The sequence below is a fragment of the Dicentrarchus labrax genome, unplaced genomic scaffold, assembly GCF_905237075.1.
Source record: "Dicentrarchus labrax unplaced genomic scaffold, dlabrax2021, whole genome shotgun sequence".
Taxonomy (NCBI): Eukaryota; Metazoa; Chordata; class Actinopteri; family Moronidae; genus Dicentrarchus; species Dicentrarchus labrax.
In genome coordinates, this window is record NW_026136707.1 from 2,898,590 (window position 1) to 2,916,149 (window position 17,560).

Consider the following 17,560-nt stretch of genomic DNA (forward strand, 5'->3'; position numbering starts at 1 on the left):
AGTCATTCTGAATTTTATTTATTGTTGATTTCAATGCTCACCTGAATAAGGCCTTCCACATTCTATGTAAAGCCCCCAAGTTTGTACATAAACCTACTTACTCCGGTGGTAACAGCCTTGACTTGATCCTATCACACATGATCAAGGTTTCTGTTCTGACTGCTTCTCCTGTCACATCCAGGGTGTCAGATCACTTTCTTATTAAATTTGAAGCGACACTAGCCTGTCCTTGTAATGTTGGTGCTGATGTATTTACCACTCGCCAAATTGGTCCGTCAACTTGAACTGCACTTGGTGAGCGATTGCCCGTGGTCGTGGCTCTTCTCACAGCAGCGACAGGCCCTGCTGAAAATTGTACCAACGACTTAAGAACAGCCTTTTTTAGTCTCCTGGATTGAGTTGCACCTGCATATGAATAGATGGCACTTGGGGCAACTAGGGCAATTGCAAAATCTGTTTTATTATCTATGGTCTTGTTTTGGCAGCAGAGGGGAAGCCATGTTCTTCTTGATAAATCAACCCATTCTCTTTAAAAAGGACACTGACTGGTGCTGCTACCTTAGTTGCAACTGGCATTGTGATCAACTGGCCACTGAAAATCACATTAACAGGAAAATGTAACCCATAGCTACACTTAGTGGCCTTAATCTGTGCTCGTGACCAGTAAGAAATATTTCCAGTTTGTTCCCCGAATTGAAAAAAGAAAGAATAACACATAATAATAATAAGAAATGTGAAATCAGCTCCTCTTAAATATTTGTTGGATATGTTATTTCCCTTTCAATTCACCATGAATTATTTCCAGTGTTTAAGGTCTAGTTTGTGCTGTTAGACATCTGTTTGCATGATTAGCATGCATGTAAAGACTATGAAGATTGTTACTGTTATGTGACACTGATAAAAACATAAAATACAATAAAAGGGGGATAACAAATAATTAATAGTCCAATTGAAAAGGACATTCTATTCATCTAATCATGAGAGAATATAATATACCATAGCAGTATGTGGACAGATGGTGACTCACCCCTTCGAGGTCATTGATCATCAGCCTTAACAATGGGAGTGTGTGCTGAAGGAAGCCCGGGGAGCAGCACCCCAGTCCTCTGTTAATTGCAGGGGCAGGTAGATTACCCTCTTACACCCCTCACTGGGCCTTAATGTTGGGCATGGGTACCCACCGGCCACCCCATGTGCTCCCTCAGATGCCTCCCTAACCGGCTTTAGATTCATCATTATGCTTCAATATGTGATTAATGAGCCACATTATGCATTCTCTAGAGATTAATGACTGTGTGATTTTGGTCAGCGGTAAACATTAGAGGTATATTTCCTGTGGAGTTTAGAAGATCCCTTTTCAAGCACAAATCAAACACAAGTACACCTTTACAGAGCGGTCTTTTTCTTTTTCTTAAGCTCAGCATACAGGGGACTATAGACAGAGAAGAGATGCTATGACTGTACAAGCTTCAGATTTTGATGTGGGGGGAAAACACTCCTATGTTTCCTCTTTTCTTGGTCCCTTTGCAGTTCCTGTTGTCTTGTTTCTTTCAGAACAAAGAATAAGCTGTGGTACTTTGAGTTCGGCACTTCGGAGACCTTTTCGGCCACATGTAAGAAGCTCCACGACTTTCTGGAGGTTGAGGTAAATCAAACCACGTATTTTCTGTTTTTTTAGCCCTTTGGAAAAGGAAAACGGTCAAGACACAAAGGCAAAGGAAAAGATTTTTGAAAGTCACTGCTTTTGTGAATCATCCTTTTATCAACTCTTTTATGTGAATTCCAAGCAGTCATACATTCTTTGTATTATTAGGAGTATTTGATTTAACCCCATAAAGCACATAAATGTACTCTCTTAAAAATATTCTGGTCATGACTTGTTCCATAAATAGCGCAAATTTATACTAGTTTCAAATTCAACTAGACAAAGTGTTGATGTGTGAAGGCTATCTGTGCACCTTCCCACCCGCTTCTCACTGAACCTCAGTTCAACACAAAGGTAATTAGCCCTACATGACCCTGCTGTGTGTGATATTGAGTGATAATGAAGATGCCGTCTATACAGTTCATCTTCCCCCTTCTAAGAGCCATCCACACAGTGCAGAGGTCCTTATTAATTAGTGCTTGTTAAGCACCTACAGTACTGGGGGAGAGCAGGTAGGAAGAGTCATATTGGTATAAAATGTAGAGTATTACTGGCCTGACAGAAGACGATTCTAGTGGAGTCTTTTTAGCTTAATCAGATCAAATTGGCAGGAATGGTGCTTCTAAAACCAGGTTCAGGCTCAGACAGAGTGGTTGCAGTTTAGAAAGGTTTGGGCTAAGACTCATTCAGAGACACGGATTAATGGACACAGGCTCAGGCGTAGACAGAGCCATAGATTCAGGCTCAGTTTCAGAAAGAGAAACAGGGTAAGTGTCAGCTCAAACAGAGAGACGGGTTCAGAGACAGGCCCAGGCTTAGACAACAAAAAACAGACTCAGGCTTAAACAGAGATCCAGATTTATGTTTTATTTTGAAGACTTTTGTCTTTTCCATCGGTTTCTTTCTCCTTTCTTAAAGTGCGATGGTGTTACTCTGGACCTCAGCAGCATCTCTTTGGAAGGCATCGCCATTCTCAACATTCCCAGCATGCACGGCGGCTCCAATCTTTGGGGTGAGAGCAAGAAGAGGAGGGGTAACCGCAAGGGTGGGAAAAAGAGCCAAGACAAGAGGACGCCAGTGCTCGACCCTAAAGAGCTCATGTTTGCAGTTCAAGGTAACAATGAATGCATATGAATTAATACATTTATTTTTTGCTTTGTATTATTGTTGACTGCGGGGTTGTCTGCAGTAAATTATCCCATCCATGAAATGTACCATTACAAGATGTGTTTTTTAGTCACGCTAGCGACATGGGACTAGACACATCGCGCATCAACAACGCCTTGGAGATGGGAAAAACAGCTAGTGCACTTGTTGAACGGGGCTACGTGTGCAACCGGACGATCAAATATAACAGAAAAAAGTGATTCCAGCAGATGTTGAGGTCTAGATGAGTGAATTCTTTCTTCAGTTCAAAGAGGTGGATAACTAAGTTTACTTGAGTTTACCCTTCAGTACACCCCCGCTCCGAAGTTCCCGCACGGTCCAACAGTTAACTAGCTAACTAACCTATTTACCGGCATAGTAAGATGCATCAAAACAGGAAGGAAGTGGTGAATTAATAAAGCCTACTTGTGCTTGTGCTAGAAACCAGGCCCGGTTTTGTTGGCAACACATTTCCAGCCACGCATCCCTGTATAATCGGCCCTGTACAGAGTTGTTAGCAAGGCTGTAGGCTCATTTTAAACACAAAACCTTGTAAAGATTTAGTTTTTAAAGAGTCATAAAAGTCAACATGGTGAGGTGATTGGTGAATCATCAACAGCACCTTCAAAGCCCTGCATATACTGTAAATGATAGTTTGGGTTTGCTTTATTGGACAATAAAACTGTACATTAAATAGGCTTGACAGTGTAGGAGGTTCATTCCCCTGAAGCCCACATCAGATACAGGACAGCCTGTGTCCTTGCTGCTATCAGATGGATTCAAGACTAAACTTTAGACCAAACTTTTCCAGAGTGCATGAATATTTCACCGATGACAAGGTGAATCATAGCTAGCAGGTTTTGTTTGCAAAGAAGAGGTACAATCATGTCACTGTTTGGAACTGTCACTTGCGTATTAATGGTCCGTGTAGGCTTCAGTGGACCGGCTCAGTTAATAGGAGTGGACTTAGGGGGGTGCCTGGCATACCCCTGAATCCATTTACGTCAAAAGAAAGCCCGTCAATGGGAATATATGAATGAACGAAGCAGAATGAGTCAGTTGCTCTGTGGTAACTTGGGAAATGGCGTAAGCCACTTGGATGTATTAGGAAAAGGAAAAAAGCATCCAGAAAGCTGTAGTAGAAGACAAATTCCACTCCAATATGTAAAGGTATCACCATGGAAAAGTACTGAATTACTGAATTACTGGTAAAAGTCCTGCAAAAAAAAAAAAGTATGAAGTAGAAAAGGGAGTCAAAAGGGAGTAGAGTTTATTTTGATGTTTGTTGCTCGGTACAACTATGTTTGTCCAGTACTTTGGTTTATGCCCAAATGCTATCAAAAATAATGCCATTCCCATCAGCCTCAGTGTTACTTTGTGTTTAGCTTTAATCAGCAAACGTTAACATGCTTATATGGCAAACTGAGATGATGAAGATGATGATGAACATGGTAAACTGTATATCTGCTTCAAGTCGGTATGTTAGCATTGACATTGTGCTCATTTAGCTCATATAGCACCTCAAAGTTCAGCCTCACAGAGATATGAGTGCACCTCTTGTGGATAAGATAAGATAGCATAGACTTTATTGATTCAGGTTTAGGGTTTTTTCTTCTTCTTGTGCACATGTTTTGTTGCTGAAAACCTGCATCTTCAATTTTGTGGATGTTCACCTTTAAAGATCAATTGAAGAGTTCAACATATGTCATTACTGGTTGTCGTCTCAATTATATTTATCTGACATTGATGCAAATCCTCAAGAATATATGAAAATGTGTAAAAAAAAAAATCTCTTTTTCTCTTCACTATTGCCATGAATTCTGGATTTGTTTGGTTTTTGTGTTATTTTCTATCATGTCTAACTCCTGCCTGTTCAGGTGATGCACAGTATGTTTTTAGGTTTCATGGTGAGAAGGTGTGTTTGTACTTGGGGATGAAGTGGATGTTACAATCAGTGTCGGGCTTGAAACATGGCGAGTCAGTAAGGATCTCCAGACATGGCTGCCGGTGATCCCTTATGAGACTTCACCGGTCAGAACATGACTGGTGGAAAAAAAACACATCTCTGTGAAGCTGTCTATGAAGCTTTATTCATTTTTTTCCTGATTCTGTTTTTTGTTTCTTGTGGATTTCAGTAGCCGTTGCTTATTAAAACATAGCAAATTAGTCCCTGATTTACAGTAACAGCATTTACTGTACTTGTGACTTTAAAAAGTGTTTGGAAAACTTGAGAAATTATTGTAAATGACAGCAGGGGTGGTGAGGAAGTTGAAAAAAGGAAGAAAAAACAGCTCACTCCTAAAATAATAAACCCAAACGTAACATAGACAATCTTCTAAGAAGTGCCGTTGCTTGTTTGGATGCTTATAAATTCCCTAATGTGATGATGTGATTGTCAGATGGAGGTACAGTGTGGCACAGAGGAGGGCAGACTGTGAGGGAGATAGTTGATCAATTTAAAGCCCAGCCTTGCTGCGATGAACACTCCATTAATCCCTGAATAAAAATCAATCAATTTGGTGTTTGGGGTTTAAAAAAAGCCACCGTCTGAACCCGGGAAGGCACTTAGTTTGAGTGGGGAGCGTGTATTTGTGTGCCTGTACGTCTCTGTGTGTTTGTGCCCATTTGTGTGTGTTTATTGATGTGTGTGTGTGTGTGTGTGTGTGTGTGTGTGTGTGTTTGTGCGTTTGTGCGTGAATGCCCTTGTGGAAGGTGCCCTCAAGGTGAGCAGCCTAACTTGTCAGATCAAGAGAACTGCGTATTTAGAGGTAAACACAGGAGTGCATTAACCCAGAGGGGGCACAACGCACAGATCAAACTGTTGGCAGGGATTATTTTGTGTGTGTGGTTGCATGTGTGTGTGTGTGTGTGTGTGGATGGGTGGGTGGAGGGTGGCTGGGGGATAAAAAAACTCTGACCTTTCGGGAGCTGTTAAATCGTCCCGCTGGTGACGCCAGGAGACAAGCCCCTCAGGTGGAAGGGAATGGCTGCGGAGTGAATTATTTAGAATGGGACTGAGGTTTTTTTGCAGGGGGGGCGGGTGGTCCATGCGTGGGTGGAGGGGTTGATGCTTGGGACTGATGCCCCGTGACAAGCCCCATGAAGCTTTCATTGGAGGATCGGCCTCCGCGCACCCTCCTCCTCCTCCTCCCGCCATTCCTCTTTAGTTTTACTTTCAGCTGATCGGCTGCTGGTCCTGCTCCGCTCCCTCACTGTCTCCCTTTTATTCCTTCGCTCTCACCCTGTTGCTCCACATGTGTCATTGTGCAGCCAGCGGCCTCGACAGGCAGTTGTTTGACAGTGACAAGGACGTCATTTCTTATTCCACAGTCTGACGGGGGAGACATGGCTGAGAATAAAGCCACAGCGCTGCTTTTGTGAATCTCCCATATGGACATTCATTCATATGCCTCACTCAGTCTGCGTTGTCACCTTCAGCGCCTGTGTGTGTTGGGTGTGTTTATCCCGGTCAAATATTGCCTTCATCAGCCGAGTGAGGCACATAATGTTGATTGTAGGTTGGGTAAGAGGTGTTTCAGTTTATATTTGGCCACCAGCTGCTTATCTTGTGTGTTAATAATTCAACCTCCTTCTTGCGTAAACAGTTAGGTGACTCCATTTTTCTCCCAGTTTATCTCTGGGAAGTAAACATGATGGTTTTTCTATATTTGGCATCCACTTTTGATTATTGCTCCAGGTAATTCATGTGGGCCTCTAATATAGGAAATAATGGCAGGTGTTTCAAAATAAAAATGGAAATTCACGATCATGCAAAATGAAATTTGACTTTCATTCACTAGGACCTTCATTGAAATCATGCATCTGCACTCTTACATTTACATTTATTTTACTCTGGGTTTGGTTAAAATACAGGTCCAGTGTGTAACATTTAGGAGGATCTATTGGCAGAAATAGAATATAACATTCATAGATAGGTTCTCATTAGTGTATAATCACCTTTTTGTTAGCTTCGAATGAGACATTTTTATCTACAGATGGTCCGCCGTATTGATCCTCCATGTTTCTTCAGTAGCCCGGAAGGAGCAAACCGAATGCTGACTCTCCGTAGGACTGTTCAGATTTTTTGTGTGTAGTTTATTCTTTGTGCTTGGAAGGAAAGGGTGAAGCAAAGGAGTTGTAATCTGTAACTGCACCACTAGATGCCAGTAAATCCTACACACTGGTCCTTTAATGAGTGAGCTTTAGAGGTGCTGGTAGGAGCCAGGCGAGCTGTTTCCCCCTGGCTCCAGCCTTTATGTTAAGCTAAGCTAACAGTTCTGTGGCTCTAGCTCCATACTGAGCAAGAAAGCAAAAAGGTGTTATTTCCCAAAATGTCCAAATTTTCCTTTAAATCAGAGTTGCAATAGTTTGCATTAGTAATACATTTACATGCAGGTCAAATATTGTTTTTATCCACTGGTTGTACTGGTTGTACAGAGTACTGACCTGGTTCTATTTGGCAGAAAAGCACTATGGTCTTCCCAACAGTAAGCACTCTTGGTATACTGGATCTTTGTAGCCCCGGGCAACAAGGAATCCCTATCACTGTGGTGATGCTGTCCATCATACGTGTCAGCGCGGGCCTGTGTGAGCCGTTTGCATCAACGTGAGAAGTCACAATGGGGGGAGCAGCTTTAAAGCCCGGTGTCAGGAGGTCAACCTGCTGGGTATGTACACACACTCTTCCACTCCGACCCTGGAAAGCACTGCACTCACAGTCTGGCACCGAGATAGGGGCAGACGCATGTCCATCACCATGGTGACAGCTGGACACCACGGCTCGGCAGCGACAACAACACCTCACGACAACAGCAACATTACCTACGACACTCCTTCAGGAAACCAACACGGCTCAGATAAACATGACAGCGATGGAGCAGCAGCGGTGACAGCGAGATAACTCGCTTGCACGCACCAAGTGCCTAAAAATGGGTCTTAGTTTCAATTAGTGTCTGTATGCTCCCAGCAGCGAGGCAGCAGCTTCTTAATTTGTGGAGGGACGAGTCGATGGAGAGTCGGAGGCAGAACGGGCCGCTGAAACAGATGGGCCCTGCGTGACACTGGGCTTCCAGCAGGGGCAAAATCAATGCTCATAACTGCAAAACAGAAGAGAAATTAATAATTATATTATCACAAGATTGCTTTGCATTGCCGGTGCAATCTAATTAATAGCTGTTCTGTTTGTAGCTTGTTGTTCTTGTTGCCTTTTTTTCTTTTTTTAACTGTGAATGTTGAATGTTTTAGAAGCAGAAGGCAAAGTGCGAAGTGAGGAAGATCACGTCATGTTCTTTTATTTGTCCTCACTTTCCCTCTCATTTTTTTCTTTCCTTCTTCACTTTCTTAGCAAATTTCCTCCTTCATCCCTTTTTCTTCCTCTCGCTCCCTGTAAGGGTCTCTTGGTTTTAAGATGACATCAGCAACATTTAGAGGCAACGGTGAACATAAATGTTGTATTTATTCAAAATTTAAGAATTTATTGAACCACTTAAGCAATCTAAAACCTCACTTCATACCTAATGAAATGGTTACATTATTCATGTTTATTTATTTTATTTATTTATTATTTATAGTTTCAGAATGTTTAAAGATATGTAATTCCTGTGTTTTAGACCTGTCTGACCAGCTGCTGGAGGTGGTGGGGCTGGAAGGAGCCATGGAGATGGGTCAGATCTACACCGGCCTGAAGAGCGCTGGACGACGCCTGGCACAGTGCTCCTCCGTGACCATCAGGTCTTTTTGTCATGCTTTTGTCTTTATTGTTATGTTATGCTGTCTTTTTTTGTTAGCATCTTTGCTGGATATTCATAAAAATTGAATTCAAAGCAGGGTCCCAATTAGACGCAGGTCTCAATTAGACACCTGGTCAGGATTTTATAGAAATTCTCTGGAGGTATAAAACCTCTTCAATACAGTAATTATGTTACAAAATTGAGGTATTGAAATATTTAACAGTTATCACTTTCTGTTCATTGAACATTAAATTGCCTGGTGCTGCACTTTAAGATTTAAGATTTTTGCTTGATACATTTTCAAAGTTGAACTAATATGTTTTTTATTCACTGACAGAACCAGTAAATCCCTTCCAATGCAGATTGATGGGGAGCCGTGGATGCAAGCCCCCTGCACTGTAAGTTATTGTGTCTCACATTCAGCCAAAACATTAAGCAGTGACTTATTTTCGAGGTAAAAAAATCCAACCAAATGCTTTTTTGTACAAGGGGAACTTTATTAACCTCTAATTCTTTGCATATACTGCATAATCTATACCACTTTTTCACAACTGTAAGGTCAACACACACACACAAATACATTATTTGAACACAAATGTGCAGTACCCCTAAATTAAACTGATACTTTGCAACTTTTAACAAACGAGAGAACTTCATCCAAACAGTGAGAGGAAGTGAGTCGATACGCAGCAGTTAATCAAATCATTTGGAGCCACGTTTTATCCTTTCTGTGACTGAAGAGTAAATTAACACCAGATTGAAACGATTTTTTTTCTGGTTGAATGTTTCAAGTCTGTAGCACCTCTGATGACACCCATCCTCCATGTTGTGTGTCATAAGTGTGATCTGTTACACTTATAAGCACATGTAAGGGTGATGTGGTGGTGTACTTATCATAGGATACTTCTGCATCACTGCAGCAAGATGAAAATTACAAAGATGGTTAACGACTTAGAACAGTGTGTAACAATTAGGAGGATCTATTGGCAGAAATGGAATATAATATTCATAGGTATATTTTCATTAGTGTATAATAACCTGAATACAGGAATAGTTGTGTTTTCATTAGTTTAAAAGGAGTTGTTTTAATCTACAGACGCTGCATGTCGCCTTCCATGGAGTCCGCTCACACTGGTTGTACCTTTTGCGGCCACCATAGTTTCTTCTACACACTTCACAGCTCATTTTCATTCCAAATGATCAAATACAGAGGCGAGCAGCGTTCACTTAGTTGCAATCTGAAACTTCACAGCTAGATGACACTAAATCCTACACACTGGCTCTTAAACGGGAGCTTAAGCTCATATAGGACTTACACCTGTATGAGTGTTTCATACAATAGGACTGTTAATGTACAGACTTCAAATTCTCTCGTCCAAGTTCTTATTGCACTGGTTTCAAAATAAAAGACAGACTGGCGTCTAGAGCAGCATCTGTCCCTTGCTTTTCTCCCGCAGATCATTGCCTTGTGTTTTATTTTTGTGCAGTAATTTATGATAACAAATACTTAATGTTGCAAGTCATACTACTTCTAATTGGCTTACCGTCTACGTCTCAAACATGTACCTCGTCAAGTGTCTGCCCCCTGTCCAAGTTGTTCATTTTTCAAAAATGAAACTCCTCAGTTTGCGTTAATTACGGTTGTGTTTAGCTTTAATTACAACGCCACTGCAGATGAAGTGCTGCCGACATTTACATATGGATCGCTCAGGCACAGCTAAAAAATCCAGTGCATGACAAAACAAGTAGCTTGCAAGTGCTCTTGTATGTGCTGGCACAACTCCACAGAGCAAAGTTAGGATCTGACAATACATAATTGTGCTGCAATGATTTCCACGGCGAGTTATTCATACTGTATGTCAGAGCTGAATTTAAATCAGTCGACCTGTTAAATGCTTATAAAAACATCACAGTTGTTGGGATGTTAACCCACTAATTATTAACAACAACAACTATGCAAATGCATCTCAGTTCCTCTGCATGCATAACATATTTAACACCATCAAACCATTTGCATTTTGAAGTGACATGTATCACTGTCTCTTTGATAACTAGGTCTGAATTAACTGCTGTAAACTGAGATTTTACTAATTTTTACCAGATGTGATATCTGGTAAAAAGTCACATTGTTAGGTCTTAGTCCTCTTAGTTACCATACTTTGGATGATTATGGATGGGTATAGAGTACATTACATACATAATTCATTTGTTCTCATTGCCAACTTGCTCTGTAACTGGGGCTGTTGATGCATATAAATGCTTAATGTTGCATCTTTTAAACAGAGCTCAGTTATTCTCCAAATTTATTTCATGTATTTCTTAAGATCTTGCTGTATTTTTTTTTGTATTTTGTAAAGTACATCAGAAACATTAAGTTCAATCGTGTTTAATGATAGCAGAAAGCCTACAAAAGCTGGTCATTGCTACTGAGTCAGAGGGCAAGTACAATAAATGGCAGCTTTGCTTTGAAGTGAACTTGGTCCCTTTAATGCAGATGGTAGCATTTCCTCTCCCCATTACTGCGGTTAGGCTCTCAGTGCTACAGTATAATGAACTATGTGCTTAATATGACAACCCTTGATGGTTGATATTTGTTGTTCCATTGATCTGCAATTTCAACCTTCAACAGAAATGGCATCAATGTTGGGGAAACAGGATATTGTCAGATATTATACCCATGAAGCCCATGCGTTACCATAATGCACCATAATGTATGTTACCATTCGTTATCAGAGACATGAACCCCAGGGATTCTCAAAGTTTGTCACATTAAGGACCCTCAAAAGTATACTCATAAGCCAACAGGCCCCATTTGACAAAAAACCCATATGGACCCAGGACACATATGGGAGTTTTTTGTTGTTGTTGATGCATGATAGGATTACATTCTGAGGGGAGATAGCAATGGGTAAAATCAACTGTGGCTAGAAGCTTCCTTGTTTAATAGGGATAAATTGTAGTGATTTAAATTACAGGTAAAATGATGAAACAGCAATTGAAGTCCTTGGACATTTGGCAGAAGCTGTATTAAAATTGTTGTCAGGAAACTCACTTTTTATTTGCAAAATGTAAAATAAGTTAGTGAGCATAGATTGATGCAATCTTTATGAATTAAAGAATAACTGCACTGGTACATAATCTTGCTTGCGCAGCCAAATATTGGTGGTGGAGCGATGGTGGGTGTTGGTTCAACAGTCTTATACCGTTAAATCCACAGAGGTCAGTGCAGCTATGTTTCTATTCAAGATCTTGTGTTGAGTTACAAGAATCACATAAAAAACATGAGTAGCTCTGTTTCGAACAACCTTTGGTTTGTGTTTTTGTCACTCAGGATAGTTAAACAGACAGATCAACCTTTCTCAGTAGTAGTAGTTTTATGTTTCCAATAGTCTGCCATTAATATGGATACATTAAATGTGGAGCGTGGAGCTTTGGACCATTAGTGGCACTATGGAGCAAAGTTTTTAAGAGCGATTCCCTGCTTTGTTAGTTTTTGCACATGATACACAGTCCTGCCACTGATTTCATGCTATTTAACTGATCACTGAATTAATATTTAGCAATGCAAGGACAAAGATGATTGCTAACAAAACAGGTTTTGAGTTTGTCTGAAAATTGGCTTTGCAAATGTTTTGAGAAAGGGAAAGGCAAATTGGCTTTGCAAATGTTTTGAGAAAGGGAAATGCATTCACACAATGTGCCTTTTACAAAAAAAACTCGACAGCATACTTTTAACAACTAACTTTATTGTCAAGTACTGAGACAACAGAATGCAGTACAGTCACAGCTCTGCACTTAGGGGTCATCTGGGATTTCAACCCAGGACAAGCCACACAATGTGTTATCTAAATGAGGCAAAAAAAAGTCTAAAGGCCTTCTGGCAGCCTCCAGAGACTAGAGTATTCATTACACCTGCACTTAAAGTGTTTGCTGTTGTAGAGCTGTACCATTAGAGGGACTCCAAATGTAAACTCCTAAGGATTCAAAAAAGCAACCAAGCTCCGTAAGTGCCTTAAAATCAAAACTCAATATTCTTGACAGCATGAATGTGCTCGGTGCAGCAGTTCAATTTTGATATTCATTCTGTAGAAGTTGGCTAGAAGTAGAAATTTGTGCTCGGGACCAAAGTGACGGACCAAGGAACAGATTGACCCAACAACCAAAGAGCTGCATTACAGAACTGAACATCCTCAGGCCCCACTGTTGATTGTTGCTTTTGCCCCAAAATACATACAGGCATTAATTTATCATCAGTTTATAGTACTGTAGTATAATATAACAGTGGCTGAAAAGGAAGTAATATGTAAGAAGACTGATCATGATAGGACAATGAGAAAGAGCCATCTCAAGCAGATCCCAATGTTTGCTTTGTCCAAAACTCAAACTTAAATTATTAATGGATGGTCAAAAATTGTTGTAATTTTCTCTGAATGAGCACTAATATAATCAAAGGAAAAGGAGAATCTGCTGGCTGGGAGAAGGAGAGGGAGGGTGGGAGGTTGAGGGGCTGATCACAGTAAAGCAGTTGGTTGACTGAGCCACAGATTCCTGAAACAAGGAGGAAAGGTACAAAGACAACATTAGCTCACTGTCATTTCCTTCCATATTTCTTTGTAATGAATCCTTCCCAACAGAAAGCAACGCCAGAACTAAATCTTAACTCTTCTTTCTAACACCAGATTGAGATCGTCCACAAGAACCAGGCTGCCATGTTGATGGGGCCGCAACAAGGCCGAAGCTTCTTCTCCTCCATCGTCAAACGAACGCGCACCGAGAGCAAAGACTGATCCATCGCGGTTCAAGACCTTCGAGTCCTCGCGAGCACCCGCAGAGCAGCGGTCACAAGTTGATCATCACTCAGCCCGTTAGTGAAGGGGGTCTTCGATGCCTGTTTGATAGCCCAGCGCACAGTAGCAAACTGTAGGTCCCGTATGTATCGCCTGCAGCATGGAGACGTCACTGAGAAGTCCTCAATTAATCCAGAATGAAGAGCGTTTAGAGCTGACGCTTTGCTCTACGGTGTGTAGTGTAGTTTAGCTCCAAAAATACTGAATCTATTTCGGGGAGTCGAATTTTATAAAAGTCTGTTTTTATTTTTGCTGTCGTGATCTGTGCCAAGTGGAAAAAACCCACAGATGAATGTGTTTTGTGATATGATGTATTTATTTATTTATTCATATTTTGCTGCTATTGATGTTTTTTAACTGTTTTTTGCATTTGCATACCCCTGATGCATGATGGACAGTGAACGAGGTTGCCGCTGTTGAAGCTGACATATCTGGAGTTTGCAGCTGATCTTTCCCAAGTGTTTAGTAAGAAGTGAAGTGTCTTTGCTCAGCATTTCCTCAGCGCTTCACTCATGAATGGCTTCAAGTAGTGTAAAGACAGAGAATCAATTTTTTATTCTTTTAATGGTTCCTACGAGTCATCCTTGTCATGTTTTGATCTGCTGTGTTTTCGGCTCCGTCAGTGAAAAGATTAGGAATGACTATTGATCTTCATAAAAAATGCATGCCACTCTTTGTTTCACTTCGCACGACAGACTTCCAGACAGTTTTACCAATTGTGTGCACACTTTCTGTTGCATGAGTGACCAAGATCTGTTTTGACACTTGTGGAAATTGATCGTTTTTGAATCTACATCTACAGTGCTGCTCGGTTTTACCATATCATACTTTATCTGTGAGATGGCTGCATTTGTATGGGATCCTGTGTCGTTTTATTTTTCTGAACAGGTACTCAGGTACTTTTAAAGTGAAAAACAGTGAAAAGGCAACAGAAAAAAAGAAAAGTGTTCAATCAGTCGGTATAGCTGGATATTCACAAGCAGTTTGACCTCCTCTGGTCATTGATTTGCGCTGATGTCTGCTGTTGAGTGTTTACAGTCCGCTGCGCATACAAGCGTACATTAACCAATTAAAGTCTAAATACAAAATGACTATTGACATATATTGTACGAGCTTGATTTAAAGAATCAATACTGAAAATCAATCCCATCGAATAATTCCAGTTTTCAGAGGCATCTTTTACAGTCTCTCACGTGAGCAAATCACAGTGATAAAATAATTCACGTTGCACCTATTGAAATATTTTCTTTCGTTGCATTCAAATGGTATTTATCTCATTCAGTCTCACCAAAGATAGATATGCACATCACTTCAAATTCCAGGGGATTTGTTACAGACCTACCAGTGTGACACACACCTGATAAATGTGTTGTTTTTAACAGAATTGCACTCCTGCTTGTTTTCTGTGAAGAATTTTAGGCTCGACTGTTTCAGTCTTTAAAAGTGCCATACCCCAGTGGAGACCCAGGTCTGATGAGTCTCCACGTCTTTGCTTTGTACTTTGCAGCGTTTGTACAGTGAGGTTGTATTTTTGTACACGGTATTATTTATTTTTTCCGCTTACTGCTTCACTGTAGAACTTACACCATGTTGTTCTGCCTAAAAACAAATTATGCCTGCCAGTGTTTACTGAGAAAAGTGATAATAAAGCTTTTGCTGTTTGATACAGTGTTCTGGTGTTCTTTATAGACTGACCTTCGAACCCCCTAACACATATTATGGTACTTGAAATTAGAAACATAATGCTACTGCAGCTAACTTCTTCCATTTTGAGGATAAAACTGGTTCTAGACATATTTGTGTAAACTGTCTAAGCTTCATGCTGCTCTGCAATTATAAAGCTGAATGCATATCCAGTTTAGTCACAAACATCTTAGCCTTATGTTGTTTGTTGACGCTGTGTCTCGGCTGTTTGTCATCATTGTGCTTTGTCAATTGTCCTGTTTTATTTTTAACGCTATGTGGTGATGCCAAACATAGTATTTCCCACAACGTGGACAATAAAGTTCCTAACCAGCTAACTAACTGGGAGTGGTTGCCAGCGGTCGAGTGACATCTGAGTTGTTGTCGGAGACATAAGCCAACTACCATCATACCTCTGTAGACCACAAATATTGATTGAAGATACAGTTTTTTCCATATTTCACCAAGCTGACAGCAATTTATGGAAGCTTTCACTTTGTTACAGGGGACATATTTCTCTTATTTTCTGTCATATAATGTTACATGTTGGATGTATACGTGGCCAAAGTTTCAAATAATGAGGTAAAAGTATGTAAAAGTAATCCCTTACTCCATCAGTTTCCTGATGGACAGGTGGCTTCTCGCTAAAGTCGCTAAGTTAAACGGCAAAAACAGTCTACACAGAGCAATTGATACAGCTAAAGTAACAGCTAACAAGCTAAATAATAATATTTTAAGAAGGCACCTTTCGGGGATGTGCATCTCCATCGCTGAGCCCGATGCAATACGTACATCGATGCACTGCCAACAATCCGATACATTAAAGATACTTGAACCGTCTACCAGTGGGATATGGTACAATTCACCCCTGCGATGCAATGTGATCCGACAGTTTCATTTATTTCTTTGGTTCTTCTTAAGCAGCTTCAGAAACCGAGGAGGAATCAATCTAAATACAAAAAAATTGGTCGGATTTTTAAATAAGTATATATGTTAAATGTTTTTTACCAATGCAAAGATGTTAGACGTATCCCCAAGTTCATCCCAAACTGTATCCAAATGCACACTGGATGCGAACTGGTGACTCTTACAGCGACAGGACCTCATTAGACTGGAGTAGTCTGATAAAAAGAAATCTTTCTAGCCTATTGTCTGGGGTGGCACTTGGTTTACTGCGTGTCTCAGTGTCAGACGGGTGGACGCCTGCACTTGAACTGCGTTTCTTTCGTCCTCAGGGGGGGTTCAGCAGGAGTGACACAGTACTTCACTTCACATCCACTTCACCTGCCTGGTAATGGAACCCTGCCTGGATCCAAGATGGCATCAGCGTGACCACTGCTGGCTTCCGATATGTCCGTCTTTCAGTCAAGTGTTTAATGCAATGGTAAAGTTGCCTTTCAGGGGTTTATCCTAGATCTGTCCTGTATCAGTGCAGGGAAATCTTTGTTGATTGTTGTACTGTAGAAACACATTTCTTTTTTATAAACTTCTCTAAATCTTCCATTTTTATCTTATTTAAAATAAAAAGCTAATTAAATTTACTAGAAAGTCACTATTAATATATAAGCAAATATTGGAATATGGTCAGAATACCACAGTATCATGGTTGAGCTTTCCAGGAAGAAATCTATTTAAAAACACAACACAAGGTAGTCAGCAGCAGGGTGGGATGTCCCAGTTTGACCTGCTGAACACTGAAGGTTTTCGAAGGATACGATATGAAACATTAAATAAAGTTTATATTTTTTACCTTTTTTTAATTAATATTTTGGCTACAGTTGTTTTACGCTCTTAATCTCTCCCAATATCCTGACTATAAGACATTGTTTTTTTCACAATGTTTTTATTATCATTATATATTGGTTATATACATTATAGCACATTGTAAGTGTTGGTGACAGATTATTGCGTAAACTAAACTTTCTTGACGGCTTCTGAGTGGTTTCAGCCACACACGTACACAGATAAACAAACTATGAGCTCAGTAAGTCATTAAAAAGACAAGGTTTCAAACAGTCTTGTCAAATAAGTTTTATTCATACAGCCCGACATCAATGTCATGTCTCCAGGTTTCTGCAGATTTCAACACGTTTTTAAAGACCTGTGGAAACCCGGAAACATTTAAAGGTCCAGTGGGTAACATTTAGGAATTATTGGCAGAAATTGAATTTAATATTCATAGGTTTGTTTTTATTAGTGTATAACCTGAAAGTAAGCCATTTAGGAAACAATCATAAAAACTGTAAAGCTGCTTGTAGACTTTAGCTTATAGTTAACTAGTGAGGAAGCTACACTGTCCTATACTTTATATAGTCAGGATTATAGTTAATTCCTGTTAATAACAACAGACTGTGGTTGTAAGCTACTCCAAAGCTTCCTTGTGTTAAATGTGAATAACTTATTGTAACTTAATTATTTATTTAACCTTTATTTAACCAGGGAAACTTCCACTGAGATTGAGATATTATTGTAGATGTTGATTAAAACTTTAAAGCAGCTTTAGGTTTGGA

The 17,560-nt window shown here is 40.2% G+C and overlaps 1 protein-coding gene across 1 annotated transcript in view; it reads left to right on the forward strand.

Moving 5' to 3' along the window:
- Positions 1–15,031, forward strand: part of dgkb (diacylglycerol kinase, beta) — a 70,545-nt gene extending 55,514 nt beyond the window's left edge. Inside the window, exons 21-25 of the mRNA XM_051407640.1 lie at positions 1,555–1,645; positions 2,564–2,759; positions 8,401–8,521; positions 8,858–8,918; positions 13,200–15,031. Of these exons, the coding sequence (XP_051263600.1) occupies positions 1,555–1,645; positions 2,564–2,759; positions 8,401–8,521; positions 8,858–8,918; positions 13,200–13,307 (577 nt within the window). The 3' untranslated portion in view covers positions 13,308–15,031. The remainder of the gene's footprint in view (positions 1–1,554; positions 1,646–2,563; positions 2,760–8,400; positions 8,522–8,857; positions 8,919–13,199) is intronic.
- The last annotated feature ends 2,529 nt before the right edge of the window (positions 15,032–17,560 follow it).